At 33.3% G+C, this 16,169-nt stretch overlaps 1 protein-coding gene across 2 annotated transcripts in view; it reads left to right on the forward strand.

Annotated features, from left to right (window-relative positions):
• The window catches only part of LOC139524033 (fibroblast growth factor receptor 2-like), a 49,741-nt gene that overhangs the window by 23,053 nt on the left and 10,519 nt on the right, over positions 1-16,169 (forward strand). For both annotated transcript variants that reach the window (XM_071318557.1, XM_071318558.1), the window contains exons 10-13: positions 1,605-1,715; positions 5,260-5,456; positions 8,109-8,228; positions 13,691-13,761. In XM_071318557.1, coding sequence (XP_071174658.1) covers positions 1,605-1,715; positions 5,260-5,456; positions 8,109-8,228; positions 13,691-13,761 — 499 coding nt within the window. The remainder of the gene's footprint in view (positions 1-1,604; positions 1,716-5,259; positions 5,457-8,108; positions 8,229-13,690; positions 13,762-16,169) is intronic.

A 16,169-nucleotide genomic window follows, 5' to 3' on the forward strand; every position in this document is an offset into this window, starting at 1 on the left:
GATGTCCATGTCAAGCAATACAGCTCACTTCAATTATTACCTGTGGGGAAGTTCTCAAACCTGTTTCCCAACTTAGTTTATTTTGGCACCTTCTGGAGGAATGAAAAAAAGTGCACGGCAAAATCCTGGTAAGTTTTTATTTTTCTAAAACATAAAACATATTTGAAATTTATTTATCTAGGGCATGCCATGCCTGGAATTTTTTACAGATGCGCAGGTTTGTATGTACTCAGAGTAAATTTTGAGGTGAAAATACGGCCATTTTAGCCATAGGGTCCACATGAACCTTAAACGGACTCCATTACAGCGGCACTTCTGTATAATTTAGGAACTTCTGAGTATAGGAACTGAAGTGACTTCTCTTTCCAGGAATTTGAGTCTACAACCTTGGATTTTTTATTACTGAGCTAAACACATGCAGGAGACATAAAAATACCAGGCGTCCGATCGTCCGGTCATGTTTAAGCACTCTCATGTGTACAATTCTTGTCAGATTAAGTGAAACTCATATCATAAGCAATGTCTTTGACAATTTTGAAAATAATTTGTAATCAAATATTTTTAACTAGTAATGTCCCTTTGAAATATAAATTGTAATGGAAATCCCATTTCATTTGCTGTGAAGCTTTTATTTCTTTTTAGATATTAAAAAGAAAAAAGAAAAAGAAATAAAAGTTTTTTTTTTAGTTATTCCCTTGTTCCTTGGCCTTTAATAGATAAAATATGACATGTAATTTGCATGGCGGGGAATATTGGATCTTTGTTCTTTACTGAATGAAAATAAAATTAGTATTTGAACCTAAATAGAAACGGGAATTCATAAGCCTAGGACTTATCACGATCTATTACAAATTGATTTGTTTTATCATGTCGTTTACAATGTCGCAAGAAACGATATCAGGATATGGTGTTTTAGTTGTTAGTTACTATAGTCAAATGAGAAGCCATCCCTCCACTAGGTTCAATTTCAGATGAAACATGTCCACGGGTCTGCGTATCAGTCCTCTCCGCTTGCCTTAGCTGATGACATAGACTATTTATACGAACAAAAGTAAACTTGAAACACTATTCTGCGATTCATGTATCAAACTAAATTATCCTAAATGAAAGACCAGGCATACTGCTTCGAAAATGACTGGACGTTGTCCTCATATCCTCAGCCTTGTTACATTTTGATTCTTCCGAGTTAAACTGCTGTTTTTTTTATTTTTGTTTTGTCAAAATGATGTGGATGCTTGAGCATCTGAGCATACATGCAAGCTACGCCACTGCAAGGGGAAGGTTCCTGATCAATGTTTTTGAATGGGGACATATAGTAAATGGAACCCCTCTTTGTCCTGGGTTGGGACAAATTACTTTTGATTCATTAACATTAGTTTGATACCAATTTTCGTGGGTACAGGTGAACATTGAATTCAAATGTTCATTGAATAACATATTTTGAATAGGCTTTGAATACAGAGATTGGAAAACTTACAAAATCAATTATCCACGATTATGCAAGTTTTAAGCAATCCATGAAAATGAATGAATCCACAGTATTCTTTGAATGTGACCAATGGTTTTATCCATTAATAATTGTCAATATTGTTTAAATATTTTAGAGGATGCAACCGATAGAGAATTGACAGATTTAATGCAAGAAATGGAAGTGATGAAATTAATAGGATGCCATGAAAATATCATTAATTTCCTGGGATGTTGTACACAAAATGGTAAGTGGTGTACTTTAAGGGTTAAAAACGATCTTGGTCCAATGGGCAGCACTTGTTGTCTGTCGTCCATATATTCAATGTCCGTTAACTTTTTAAAAAATCTTCTCCTCAAATTACACAGGACCCATGCTCTGAGAAAACCATTAACTGCCCCCTGTCGGATTTGCTCCAAATGGTTTAGTTTCAGAGATATATACAAAAATCTGCATTTTACCCCTATGTTCCATTTTTATTCATGTGGGCCATGAGGGTTGGAAGGTGGGGTCATCTGATACATTTTTTAAAGAAAAAACATATTAATTATTATGGTCAAGTATGGTTAAATGTGTCTCAGTAGTTTCATAGAAAGAAGATTACCCACACATATCAGATTTGCTCTAGGTGTAATACCACCATTGATTTTTCCCTATTAAAATTGAAAAAGGAAATGGGGAATGTGTCAAAGCGACAACAACTCGACCATAGTCTTTGTTAAATTTGCACTTTTAGAAAAAATGTCAGAATTTATCTTTGTTACAAATAAAGATATACTTGGCATGAGTAAAGTTTTATCCTGTCCAGTACTATAGAAAAAATTTAACATAACATTTGATTGCATACAAGAAAATAACCATCACTGGAACTTAACCAATCAAATTTCTCCACTTATTCCACCCCCTTAACACAGAATTGTCAACATTTTGATTTAGAGCTGGTAGAAATTTCTAATTAATTTTGATATTATTTGTCTCACTGGTTGTACACTTCACTGTAAAAATCTTTTTGAGAATGAGCAGGTGCAATTTTTTTCAATTTGAATTCATTGTCTAAAAGAAATGCACTACAAAATAACTGTGTGGGCCTAAGAAATAGATTCCGGAAATCTAGATTCTGTACTTTAGCAACTTTCCTGAATGATTTGCTGGCTTCAATTTGTCAAAGTAAAGGATTTACATCTTTAGTTTACAGAAATTCTTTTAAAATGTCATTTTGGCATTCTACGGCTATAATAAGCATTTTAAAGCAGTTTACATTTTATTTCTAAGTGACATGCTGACTTTCTATCTGACAGCTTTATTATTCCTGATATTTGTGTTTCTGTGCTTAATCAAATTTAATAAACCATTTGTGAACTCTGAATATAGAGAAATGTAGATTATCACATAAAATAGTGCAGCATATCTTGTATTCATGGCTCTGGTTAAATGGCCTAATTGATGTATGTAAAATGTGAAGAGCTTTGTACATCAAATCTGTAGTCTATCACAAATATTTCACTAAATCTGTAAAAAAAGCACTTTACTATATTCAGTACACCTAGGCTACCATATTTTTATGCCCCACCTACGATAGTAGAGGGGCATGATGTTTTCTGGTCTGTGCGTCCGTCTGTCCTTCCATCTGTCTGTCCGTCTGTCCTTCCGTCTGTCCGTCCGTTCGTTCCTTCCTTCCTTCGTACCTTCAGGTTTAAGTTTTTGGTCAAGGTAGTTTAAAAAAGAAGATGTGGTATGATTACCAATGTGAGAACTATCCACTATCCACAAAAGACCAAAATGACACAAACATTAACAATTATAGGTCACCGTACGGCCTTCAACATGCAATGAGCAAAGCCCATACCGCATATAGTCAGCTATAAAAGGCCCCGATAAGACAATGTAAAACAATTCAAAGGAGAAAACTAACGGCCTTATTTATTTTAAAAAATGAACGAAAAACAAATATGTAACACATAAACAAACGACAACCACTGAATTACAGGCTCCTGACTTGGGACAGGCACAAGCATAAATAATGTGGCGGGGTTAAATATCCACCTGCATTGCAGAACACTGTTCGAGACTAGAATCGTTAGTTACTTTAATTATCCTTTACTTGATCGCATGCATTTTTTATCTACTTGCATGAAACTTTTATCAACACAATCTTATTCTCCTGCCTACGAATCCCTGTTTTATTTTGTATTCTATTGTATTTGATGTAACGTTGTATTAGAAAACATCACAATACTCAAACGTCAAGCCAAACCATCGCACTTCAGTGAAAGGACCATCATACTTCAGCGCAGACCATCCCACTTCAGTGTGGCCATCAAATTTCAGCTTGACCATCCCACTTCAGCGTCCCCATCACACCTTCAAGTACTACATATATATTACAATGGAAAAGTTGGTCCTTCATATAGCAGCTAACAGTAATAGAAACTTTGTATTTTTGCAACATCAGAAGAACAGAAATTAGTAGATTGATTAATATGGTTTTTTTTTTAAAGTCACATGAAACGAGTGACTGGTGAAAAATAAAGTTTATCCAATTCTTGAACCAATAAAATTGAGAATGGAAATGGGGAATGTGTCAAAGAGACAACAACCCGACCAAATAAAAAACAACAGCAGAGGGTCACCAACAGGTCTTCAATGTAGCGAGAAATTCCCTCAGCTGGCCCATAAACAAATATATACTAGTCCAGTGATAATGAACGCCATACTAATTTCCAAATTGTACACAAGAAACTAAAATTAAAATAATACAAGACTAACAAAGGCCAGAGGCTCCTGACTTGGGACAGGCGCATAAATGCGGCGGGGTTAAACATGTTTGTGAGATCTCAACCCTCCCCCTATACCTCTAACCAATGTAGTAAAGTAAACGCATAACAAAACGCACATTAAAATTCAGTTCAAGAGAAATCCGAGTCTGATGTCAGAAGATGTAACCAAAGAAAATAAACAAAATGACAATAATACATAAATAACAACAGACTACTAGCAGTTAACTGACATGCCAGCTCCAGACTTCAATTAAACTGACTGAAAGATTATGATTTCATCATATGAACATCAGGCACAATCCTTCCCGTTAGGGGTTTAGTATCATACCATCATAACATATATGAAAAGAACATAACCCGTGTCTTGCATGTATATATCATAAACTTAGTCCTCTGTGCACATTTTTTATGGAAATATATCATATAATTGTCAATTTTTTTTCTTTCTGTCTGTTATGATTTAACAAATATGGAAGCTCATTAAATGTCATGTTTTGACTCCGAATTTTACCTTGTCACCTTATAGTAAACAATCAACAAAAAAGCATGGATATGTTTTACATGTACAATCAAATAATAGTTTATTTCAGTGACAGAATCATGCATATTGCCATCACAGGATTTTTACACAATGGTTCACGCTAAGGTCACTTTGCATGCGGAAAATACGTTGGCAAATTGCTTCCTGGAAGCAATCAATTAAAAAATGTAAATTTTTTCTAAATGTGGACAAATTAAAGAATTTTCTTCAGAAAAAAATATATGTACATAGGTTTAATAATGAAAACTATCCATTTTGTTATAAAAAAACATTTGCATGTTTTTTTAAAATTTGAGGTTTCATGACTTTAAAGTTATTTATACAAGGATATCAAATATGTAATCTGATGATAATAAAGACATGATAAAAAGTAGACATATATGTGTACATGTGTATTCACAATTGTCAATCTTAGGTTAACCATGTTTTCTTGAAAACTATGAAGAAATTGTCAGAAAATTGTATAATTTCAGGGCCATTATATGTATTGGTTGAACTTGCTCCACATGGTAACATGCGAGACTACTTGAGATCAAGAAGACCACATAATTCTGCAGGATACAAAAAGCAAGATTTAGAAAAAGGCTCATTCAAACCATTAACAGAAAAAGACTTGATATCATATGCCTACCAGATAGCCAGAGGAATGGAATACCTGGCATATAGAAAGGTTAGATTTAGTTTATAGACCTTTAATGCTAATTTATTCTTTGATTAAAAAGATAAGAGTTATTATTATGTTATTAGAACATAAAGAGAATCTTCATAGCTTCATGATATTGTGCTTTTTGTCTAGCCTTCGACTTTAGTTGAAAAAGTGAGACATAGCAATCCTACATTCCGTCCACGTCAGTGGCAGCAGTGTGTCCTCAAATATTCACTCTGTGGTTTAAAGTTTTTAAAATTTTAATAACTTTCTTAAACTATACTGAACTTCTACCAAACTTGGACAGAAGATTGTTTATGATCATAAATGAAGAAGTGAATTTTGTACAAAAAAAAAGTCCATTTATTCCGTATTTTACATACAAATGGACTTAAATTTTCTGCGGTGAAATATTACAATCACTCTGTGGTTTAACTTTTTAAAATTTTTACAACTTTCTTAAACTATACTGGGTTTGTACCAAACTTGAACAGAAGCTCGTTTATGGTCAAAAGATAGTATCCAGAAGTCAATTTTGTAAAAATAAAGTTCCATTTTTTCCATATTTTACGTATAAATGGACTTAAATTTTCTGCAGTGAAACATTATATTCACTCTGTAGTTAAAGTTTTTAGAATTTCAATAACTTTCTTAAAATATCCTGGGTTTGTACCAAACTTTGACATTAGCTTGTTTATGATCATAAAACAGTAGCCAGAAGTAAATTTTGTAAAAAAATAAATCCATGTTTTTCTGTATTTTACTTTTAAATGGACTTATTACCCGGCCATGTCCACTTGTATTTTTTGTCCATCTGATGAGTTAAGCCTTTTTCAACTGATTTTTATAGTTCGTTCTTATGTTGTACTGTTATACCACTGTCCCAGATTAGGTGTAGGGTTGGGATCCCGCTAACATGTTTAACCCCGCCACATTATTTATGTATGTGCCTGTCCAAAGTCAGGAGCCTGTAATGCAGTGGTTGTCGTTTGTTTATGTGTTACATATTTGTTTTTCGTTCATTTTTTTTCATAAATAAGGCCGTTAGTTTTCTCGTTTGAATTGTTTTACATTGTCTTATCGGGGCCTATTATAGCTGACTATGCGGTATGGGCTTTGCTCATTGTTGAAGGCCGTACGATGACCTATAGTTGTTAATGTTTGTGTCATTTTGGTCTTTTGTGGATAGTTGTCTCATTGGCAATCATACCACATCTTCTTTTTTATATTAGATCTTCCGCTAGGAAACAACACATTCACTCTGTGGTTTAAGTTTTTGAAATTTTAATGACTTTCTTATACTATTTCTAATTTGCAGAAAATAGATATAGGAAGATGTGGTGTGAGTGCCAATGCGACAACTCTCCATCAAAATAACAATTTATAAAAGTAAACCATATGCATTATAGGTCAATGTACAGCTTTCAACCAGGAGCCTTGGCTCACACCGAACAAACAGCTATAAAGGGCTCCAAAATTACTAGTGTAAAACCATTCAATCAGGAAAACCAACGGTCTAATATATATAAAAAAAAAAGAAACGAGATACATGTATAAATCACATAAACAAACGACAACATCAGATTCCTGACTTAGGACAGGTGCAAACATTTGTAGTATTATTAAATGTGTTAATGATACCAAACCTTCTCCCTTTTTCTGAAACAATAGCATAACATCAAAACATAGAAAACCACACGATAAAATATCAATTGGAAGGCTTATAACTCAATCAAAAAACATAAATTAGCACACTATGAACGAATAAATTTGAACTGCGATACCTGAATGCAAATGTACAGTTAATAAAATATTAGGGACAAACATTCAAGGCCAAAAAGCAAACAAATAAGTCCAAACAAAGCCATGGCAAGACACCACCATGAAATATTTAACCCTTCGAAAATAATCACTTTTTTGAAGAAAAAAAGAAGTGAAAATTAGTAGATATTCCAAATAATCAAAGCTGGTTTAAAAAATCAAATCAAGACAAGATCCATATAAAATAACAAGAAAACATTATGAAAAGTATCAACAAGTTATATTAACAAGAAAATACGATTTGAGAGTACTGACAGCTAGTTAAAAGCCAAAAACAATTAATGATAGAAAAAATCATGCATCAGAGACTGTATTTAAGCTTGTTTATGATCAAAAGCTAATATCTTAAAGGAAATTTTGTTTAAATGGTCAGTTGAACCCTTAAGGAGTTATTGCCCTTTATAGTCAAATTTTTTTTTAACAATTTTCATTAAACTTTGGTAAATTTTGTTTAATTTTACAAAATATTTTCCTCTCTAACAAATGGGCCAAGTTTATATAGAAAATTGTAAGTAGCAAGAATGTTCAGTAAAGTAAGATCTACAAACACATCACCATCACCAAAACACAATTTTGTCATGAATCCATCTGTGTCCTTTGTTTAATATGAATATAGACCAAGGTGAGTGACACAGGCTCTTAAGAGCCTCTAGTCTGAATGTTTTTTGTTAGCTTCATATTTGGTAAAAAGCTAAACTGAAAAATGCATATTTTGTCAGCTTGTAGTGGTAAAAAATAATTTCTTTGTGATTGCTCATATAGAGAATAGATAAGTAACACTAGAGCACTCCTTCTTGTATGGACAAAGAGGTCAAGTTTAAGTATGATTTAATAGTTTTTGTTTTTCTATTACAGTGTATTCACAGAGATTTAGCTGCAAGAAATGTGTTAGTTGCTGAAGATGGCGTAAAAATTGCAGATTTTGGTTTGACCAGAAATCTTACCAATGTGGATTATTACAGAAAGACTGGAGATGTAAGACATTTAAAGCTCACCTGGCCCTATGGGTCAAGATAGCTTTTCTCAATACTTTGTGTCAGTTGTCTGTCGTTGTCATTGTCCATTACTTTTTACAAAAATCTTTTTCTCTAAAAACTAATAAACCAAATGTTACCAGACTTGGACTTAATCACTATTGGTATTAGTTCAGAAAATTGTGTCTTAAATTTAAGACCCTGACTATCAAAAATGTCTGTCATGGCTAAAAATATAACAAAGGGGTAAAATGTAGTTTTTGGCTGATATCTCTGGAACTAAAACATCTACAGTAAATCTGAAATGAGTTGAAATGTTCATCAGGCTTTGATCTATCTGCCCTGAAAATTTTGAACAAAAACTAAAGGTGTAATACGACCATTGATTTCCCCCAATCAGTCTGTTTAATTTGCACTTTTCATAAAAAATTTGACATGACATTTCATTGCATATAAGAAAATAACCATCACTTGAAGTTAACCAATCAAATACCCCCTTATTTAATATGTGTTATACGCTTTAGTAACCTCAAGTTTCCAAAAAATTCTACTGAAACCCAAAATAAAAAGTAATGGTTTTTTGAAATACCAAAGATAAATGTTAACCTCCCATACATGTTTAATGTACTGTAATAAAATATAGGATTAATTACCTGCAACTGTCAAATTCAAGGGAACATACTTTATGCCCCAGTTTTCCAGTCTGGGCATCTGTCTGTCTGTTCTTCCATCTGTTCTGCTCCAGGTTTAAGATTTTGAAGTCCAATCAACTTGAAACTTAAAACACACTTTCCCTATGGTATGATCTTTCTAATTTTAATGCCAAATTAGATTTTTACCCAATTTCATGGTCCATTGAACATAAAAATGATAGTGCAAGTGGGGCATCTGTGTACTCTGGACATATTTTTTGTTAGAAAATACATTGAAATTAAACTATGACACATGATTCGGTATTAGCCAATCAACTAATTACTATATAATGTAAGGTATAAAAATAAGATTTCAGTTCAGTTAAGAATTCAACACAAAGTATTATAAATTCATATTGTTAACATTATGTTATAGATAATGCTTATTTTAAGGTTTTTCTTGTCCTAGAACACCCTGAGGGGTGTCAGGATTGATCAAATGAAAGACCGACCGTAGGGAGGTCTTTCTCTGAGCAATCCTGACAACCCGAGAGGTGTTCTACGACAAGAAAAACCTTAAAATATGCATTATCTGACTTATATACCGTCATAAAAAAATTAGTTTTTATAAAGATTTGCAAAATTTAGTATCCTATTTTACCGACAACACTAAAGTGGGATATTCCTTTCTAATGTGTTCAGGTTTTAATACACCCTACGACTCAGTTAGAATGTGAAATAAAACTCACAAATTAATCTAGATATAAACCTTTTAAAAAATATTATCCATACACAATAAGAATATTACTGCATACCTGTCAACCTGTGACGATGAAAATGCAGGTCATGACCTGCATTGAAGAATCAAATCTCAGGTCATAACGCGTACGAACTTTTTCGAGCTGAATTTCAGTATTTATGGTACATTTTCTTATAATGTATATCAAAGATACCAAAACATCAATGCATGTTCACTTTGTTAAGTCATTTTAAATCTTATTAAATATTATTTCATTGCACATTTAAAGATTGTTATAAATTTGTGTAACTCAGTCTTATGAGCTTATGCCATCACTTGGCGTCCGTCGTCGTCCATTGTCTGTCGTCGTCGTCTGTGGTCGTAAACTATTTCAAGAATCTTCTCCTCTGAAACTACTAGGCCAAATACTTCCAAACTTTAACTGAATGTTCCTTAGGGTATCTAGTTTATAAATTGTATCCGAAGTTTTGATCTATCAACAAACATGATCGCCATTGCTAAAAATAGAACATAGGGGTCAAATGCAGTTTTTGGCTTATATCTCAAAAACGAAAGCATTTTAGAGCAAATCTGACATGGGGGTAAAAATGTTCATTAGGTCAACATCTATCAGCCCTGAAATTTTCAGATGAATCAAACAACCCATTGTTTGGGTTGCTGCCACTTAATTGTTAATTTTAAGGAAATTTTGCAGTTTTTGGTCATTATCTTGAATATTATTATAGATAAAGACAAACTGTAAACAGCAAAAATGATCAGCAAAGTAAGATCTACAAATAAGTTAATATGACCAAAATTGTCAATTGACCCCTTAAGGGGTTATTGTCCTTTAATGACAAATTTTCACAATTTGTTCATCATATTTGCTAACTTTAAAAAATCTTCTCCTCTAAAACTACTCCACCAAATTCAACCAAACTTCAACTGAATGATCAGTAGGGTGTATAAAATAAAGTTTGTGTTTTATTTTCTATTTCGTCAAAAAACATGGCCGTCATGGCTAAAAAAAGAACACAGGGTAAAATGCAGTTTTTGGCTCATATCTCAAAAACTCCAGCATTTAGAGCAAATAAGACAGTATTTATTAGGTCAAGGTCTACCTGTCCTGAAATTTCTAGCCGAATTGGGTAACTGGTTTTTCAGGTATAATGCCCCTGAATTGATGATTTTAAAGAAATTTTGCAGTTTTTAACCGGATTTTTGTGACAAAAATGTCGGTTATTGATATGGGGATGTACGGGGGGCGGCCGGCAATCAAATGTTGTCCGTGCATTAACTCATGAACCGTTCAGCCAAAGCTTTTAAAATTTTAATATGTTGTTACTGACGTTCTTGAAAGATTGAAAAATGGAGTTTTCAGTCGTGTCCGTGCATTTACGCATGAACTGTTCTACCAAAGCTTCCCAAATTTTAATATGTTGTTACTGATGACAAAATGGAGGTCAAGTTCAATAATGACGATTTTGACTTTTACCGTTCAGGAGTTATGGTTCTTGAAGGATTGAAAAATCAAGTTTCCAGTTGTGTCCGTGCATTTACGCATGAACTGTTCTACCAAAGCTTCCCAAATTTTTATATTTTGTAACTGATGACAAAATAGAGGTCAAGTTAAATAATGACGATTTTGACTTTTACCGTTCAGGAAGTTTGGTTCTTGAAAGATTGAAAAATGGTGTTTCCAGTCGTGTCCGTGCATTTTCTCATGAACCATTCAACCAAAGCTTTTGAAATTTTTATATGTTGTTACTGATGACAAAATAGAGGTCAAGTTCAATAATGACGATTTTGACTTTTACCGTTCAGGCGTTATGGTTCTTGAAAGATTGTAAAATGGCGTTTCCATTCACGTTGTTGCATTTACTCATGAACCATTCAATCTAAGCTTTTCAAATTTTAATGTGTTGATACTGATGACAAAATGGAGGTCAAATTTGATATTGACGATTTTCACTTTCACCATTCATCAGTAATGGTTCTTGTGATATTGCCAGGACACAAATAAATATTAATAAATCCGGTTTGCTGTCGTTGTGACAGCCTCTTGTTGGTTATTATCTTGAATATTATTATAGATACAGATAAACTGTTTATAGCAAAAATGTTAAGCAAAGTAAGATCTACAAATAAGTCAATTTGACCAAAATTGTCAATTGACCCCTTAAGGAGTTATTGCCCTTTAAAGACTTTTTTTCACAATTTGTTCATCATGTTGACTTACTTTAAAAAAATCTTCTCCTTTGAAACTGCTGTATCAATTTCAGCCAAACTTAGGCTAAATGAGTTTCAGAGTATCTAGTATAAATTTTATATTTTATTTCCTTGTATGTCAAGAAACATAGCTCCTATGGCTAGAATAGAACATGGGAGAAAATGATTTTTAACCGGATTTTTGTGACAAAAATGTCGGTTATTGATTTGGGGATGTACGGCGGGCGGCCGGGCGGTCGGGCGGGCGGACGGGAGGGCGGCAATCAAATGTTGTCCGTGCATTAACTCATGAACCGTTCAACCAAAGCTGTTAACATTTTAATATGTTATTACTGACAACTATACGAAGGTCAAGTTCAATAATGGCGATTTTGACTTTTACCGTTCAGGAGTTATGGTTCTTGAAAGGCGGCAATCAAATGTTGTCCGTGCATTAACTCATGAACCATTCAACCAAAGCTTTTAAAATTTTAATATGTTATTACTGACAACTATATGGAGGTCAAGTTAAATAATGGTGATTTTGACTTGTACTGTTCAGGAGTTATGGTTCTTGAAAGATTGAAAAATGGAGTTTTCAGTCGTGTCCGTGCATTTACTCATGAACTGTTCTACCAAAGCTTCCCAAATTTTAATATGTTGTTACTGATGACAGAATGGAGGTCAAGTTCAATAATGACAATTTTGACTTTTACCGTTCAGGAGTTATGGTTCTTGAAAGATTGAAAAATGGAGTTTCCCGTCGTGTCCGTGCATTTATGCATGAACTGTTCTACCAAAGCTTCCGAAATTTGAATATGCTGTTACTGATAACAAAATGGAGGTCAAGTTAAATAATGACGATTTTGACTTTTACCGTTCAGGAGTTATGGTTCTTGAAAGATTGAAAAATGGTGTTTCCCGTCGTGTCTGTGCATTTTCTCATGAACCATTCAGCCAAAGCTTTTGAAATTTTAATATGTTGTTACTGATGACAAAATAGAGGTCAAGTTCCGTAATGACGATTTTGACTTTTACTGTTCAGGGGTTATGGTTCTTGAAAGATTGTAAAATGGCGTTTCCATTCACGTTGTTGCATTTACTCATGAACCATTCAATCTAAGCTTTTCAAATATTGTTATTTCAAAATGTTGATACTGATGACAAAATAGAGGTCAAATTTGATATTGATGATTTTCACTTTCACCATTCATCAGTTATGGTTCTTGTGATATTGCCAGGACACAAATAAATGTAAATAAATCCGGTTTGCTGTCGTTGTGACAGCCTCTTGGTTTTTTTTGCTTTTGAAGAAAATAGGACAATTCAAAGAACATTTAAATAAATTGAAAAGCCAAAATAACATTGATGAGAGATTTAACCAAAAAAATTAAGGTGAGCGATTCAGGCTCTTGAGAGCCTCTTGTTATTTATGAAAGTCTGTATTAAAATTCATCTCATGTATATGATAATGTTTCTTTATTGTAGCGATAAATTAACAAAGCTTCACGTTATTTGTTTCTAAAATTAAAATGCGGGCAATGAAGGTTTCTTTTTCATCTATCATCGATTGAACTTTAAAATATAAATTTCCAAATCAGCAACAAAAAACTATCAGACGAATAAAATTTTGAAGTAAATTATAGATTGCATTTTTATAAAGGAAAATAATGACCTCACACAGGTTATTATTTTATGCCTTTGAGCATATTTCATTGAAACATGGTATCGTCAGGGTTGATTCTGAAAAAGAATGACCTGTCGTTCTGAAAGAAAATAACTCCATATAGGTATATAAAACCTAAACATGCATATATACTTTGGCCATTGGATTTTAAGCAGCCATCATGCAATAAGTATTAATGGATAATGTTTTTATTGCAGGGTCGACTACCTGTGAAATGGATGGCTCCAGAGGCATTATTTGACAGAAAATATACTTCCAAGAGTGATGTGTAAGTTAATTATTCAAGTTGTTGTTTTCACTTCTAACAAAAATACATGTTAAATGTTATCTTCAGAAAGATATAAAGTCAGGGACAGGGGCGGATCCAGCCAATTTAAAAATGGGGGTTCCCAACCCAGGACAAAGGGGGTGTTCCAACTATTTGTCCCCAATCAAATGCATTGATCTGCCAAAAAAAAGGGGGGTTTCAACCCCCGAAACCCCCCTCTGGATCCTCCAATGTAATGTTGATTGTTTTAAAAACATTAACAAAGAACAAAAAATTTGTTTTTTGGTGTTTAAATGCCACATTATAAGTACTGCTTTTGGAAAATTTAGTTGCTGCTATTTTTTAGCTCACCAGCTTTTGGCCCCATGTGAGCTTATGCCATCACTTGGTGTCTGTGGTCTTCTGTCTAGATTCATATTTCAAAAATCTTATCCTCTGAAACTACTAGGCCAAATATCTTCAACCTTTAAATAAATGTTTCTTAAGGTATCTAGTTTATAAAAGGTGTCAAATGCCTATTCTGGCATATTTCTCAAAAACTAAAGCTTTTACTAAGCAAATCTGACATGGCGTAAAATTGTTCAATTCGTCAAGATTTATCAACCCTGAAATTTTCAAACAATTTTTAATAACCCATTATTGGGCTGCTGCCACGCAATTTTTGCAGTTTTCATACAACCGCAAAAATTGTGAATTTTTTGGTTGTACATGTATATAGGTATCATGTTGGCCTCGGCGTCAATGTCGTGGTTGTTGGTGTCCGAAGACATTTGGTTTTCGCCACTCAAACTTAAGTAAAAGGAAATAGAAATCTATGAAATATATACACAAGGTTTTTGACCACAAAAGGAAGGTCGAGATTGATTTTGAGAGTTTTAGTCCCTACAGTTTAGGAATTTGAGGCCAAAAACAGGTCCAAAATAAGCATTTTTCTTGTTTGTTGCTCAATAACTTTAGTATAATTAAATGGAAATACATGAAATTTTAACACAAGGTTTATGACCACAAAAGGAAGATTTGAATTGATTTTTTGGGAGTTTTGGTCCTTATCAATTCGGGGCCAAAAGGGTCCAAAATTAAACTTTGTTTGATTTCATCAAAAAATTAATTATTTGGGGTTCTCTGATATGCTAAACCTAACCGTATATTCAGATTCTTTATTTTTGGTCCTGTTTTCAAATGGGTCTACATTAAGGTCCAAAGGGTCCAATGCTTTTCAAGTGTGAAAAACATCAACAAAATTTATACATAATCGGGAATGTCCTTCTTAAAATACTCTTCGTCTCACACCGTAACTATATATAATACTTTAGCTATTTGACCAACGATGTATAAAAAAATTGAACAAATATAATGCCATCTTTCCCTATTTTTTAATGTAATTATAAGTCTGTTTCAACTGGAAAGAATACCCCTAAAGCGGACAAGCAGTTTATTCTTTAAATTGCTGTCATTGAATATCAAGAGAGAAAATAAATCCTGAAATTGATTTGAAACTTTGATACTCTATAGTTTTCCTGGGAAATATTCACATCCCTCAAGGATTATTAGTGTACTTCTAGTTGCGTACATATTACATACATGTCGGAACAATTGTGATGATGATGAATTTCTTCCTTTTTTCAAGAACAATCTAGTTGATATATAAATGTCCATAACTTCGATGAGCCAAATAAAGTTATTTATTCCATAATGGTATTATTTTAGTAGGTTTATAATCCTGGTACCTTTGATAACTATCTCTATATGAATTGGATTTTGAATAAAAAAGCATATTCACCTGAGAAAGTGTTATTCACCGCGCTAAACGTCACGCGCTTTTACATGCAACGTTATGGTAAAATGTTTCATGTACAATTTGATTTTTGTCGAGCCTGCAACTTTTGTTGCAGAAAGCTCGACATAGGGATAGTGATCCTAGCTAACTTCTTAAAAGCTTTATATTTTAGAAGTTGGAAGACCTGGATGCTTCATACTTTGTATATATATGCCTCATGTTACGAAGTTTCCGTCAGTCACATGTCCAATGTCCTTGACCTCATTTTCATGGTTCAGTGACCACTTGAAAAAAAAGTTCAGATTTTTTGTAATGTTGAATTCTCTCTTATTATAAGTAATAGGATAACTATATTTGATATGTGCGTACCTTGAAAGGTCCTCATGTCTGTCAGACAGTTTTCACTTGACCTCGACCTCATTTCATGGATCAGTGAACAAGGTTAAGTTTTGGTGGTCAAGTCCATATCTCAGATACTACAAGCAATAGGGCTAGTATATTCGATGTATGGAAGGACTGTAAGGTGTACATGTCCAACTGGCAGGTGTCATCTGACCTTGACCTAATTTTTATGGTTCAGTGGTTATAGTTAAATTTTTGTGTTTTGGTCTGTTTTTCTCATACTATATGC

This window comes from Mytilus edulis, chromosome 5 (genome assembly GCF_963676685.1).
Source record: "Mytilus edulis chromosome 5, xbMytEdul2.2, whole genome shotgun sequence".
NCBI lineage: Eukaryota > Metazoa > Mollusca > Bivalvia > Mytilida > Mytilidae > Mytilus > Mytilus edulis.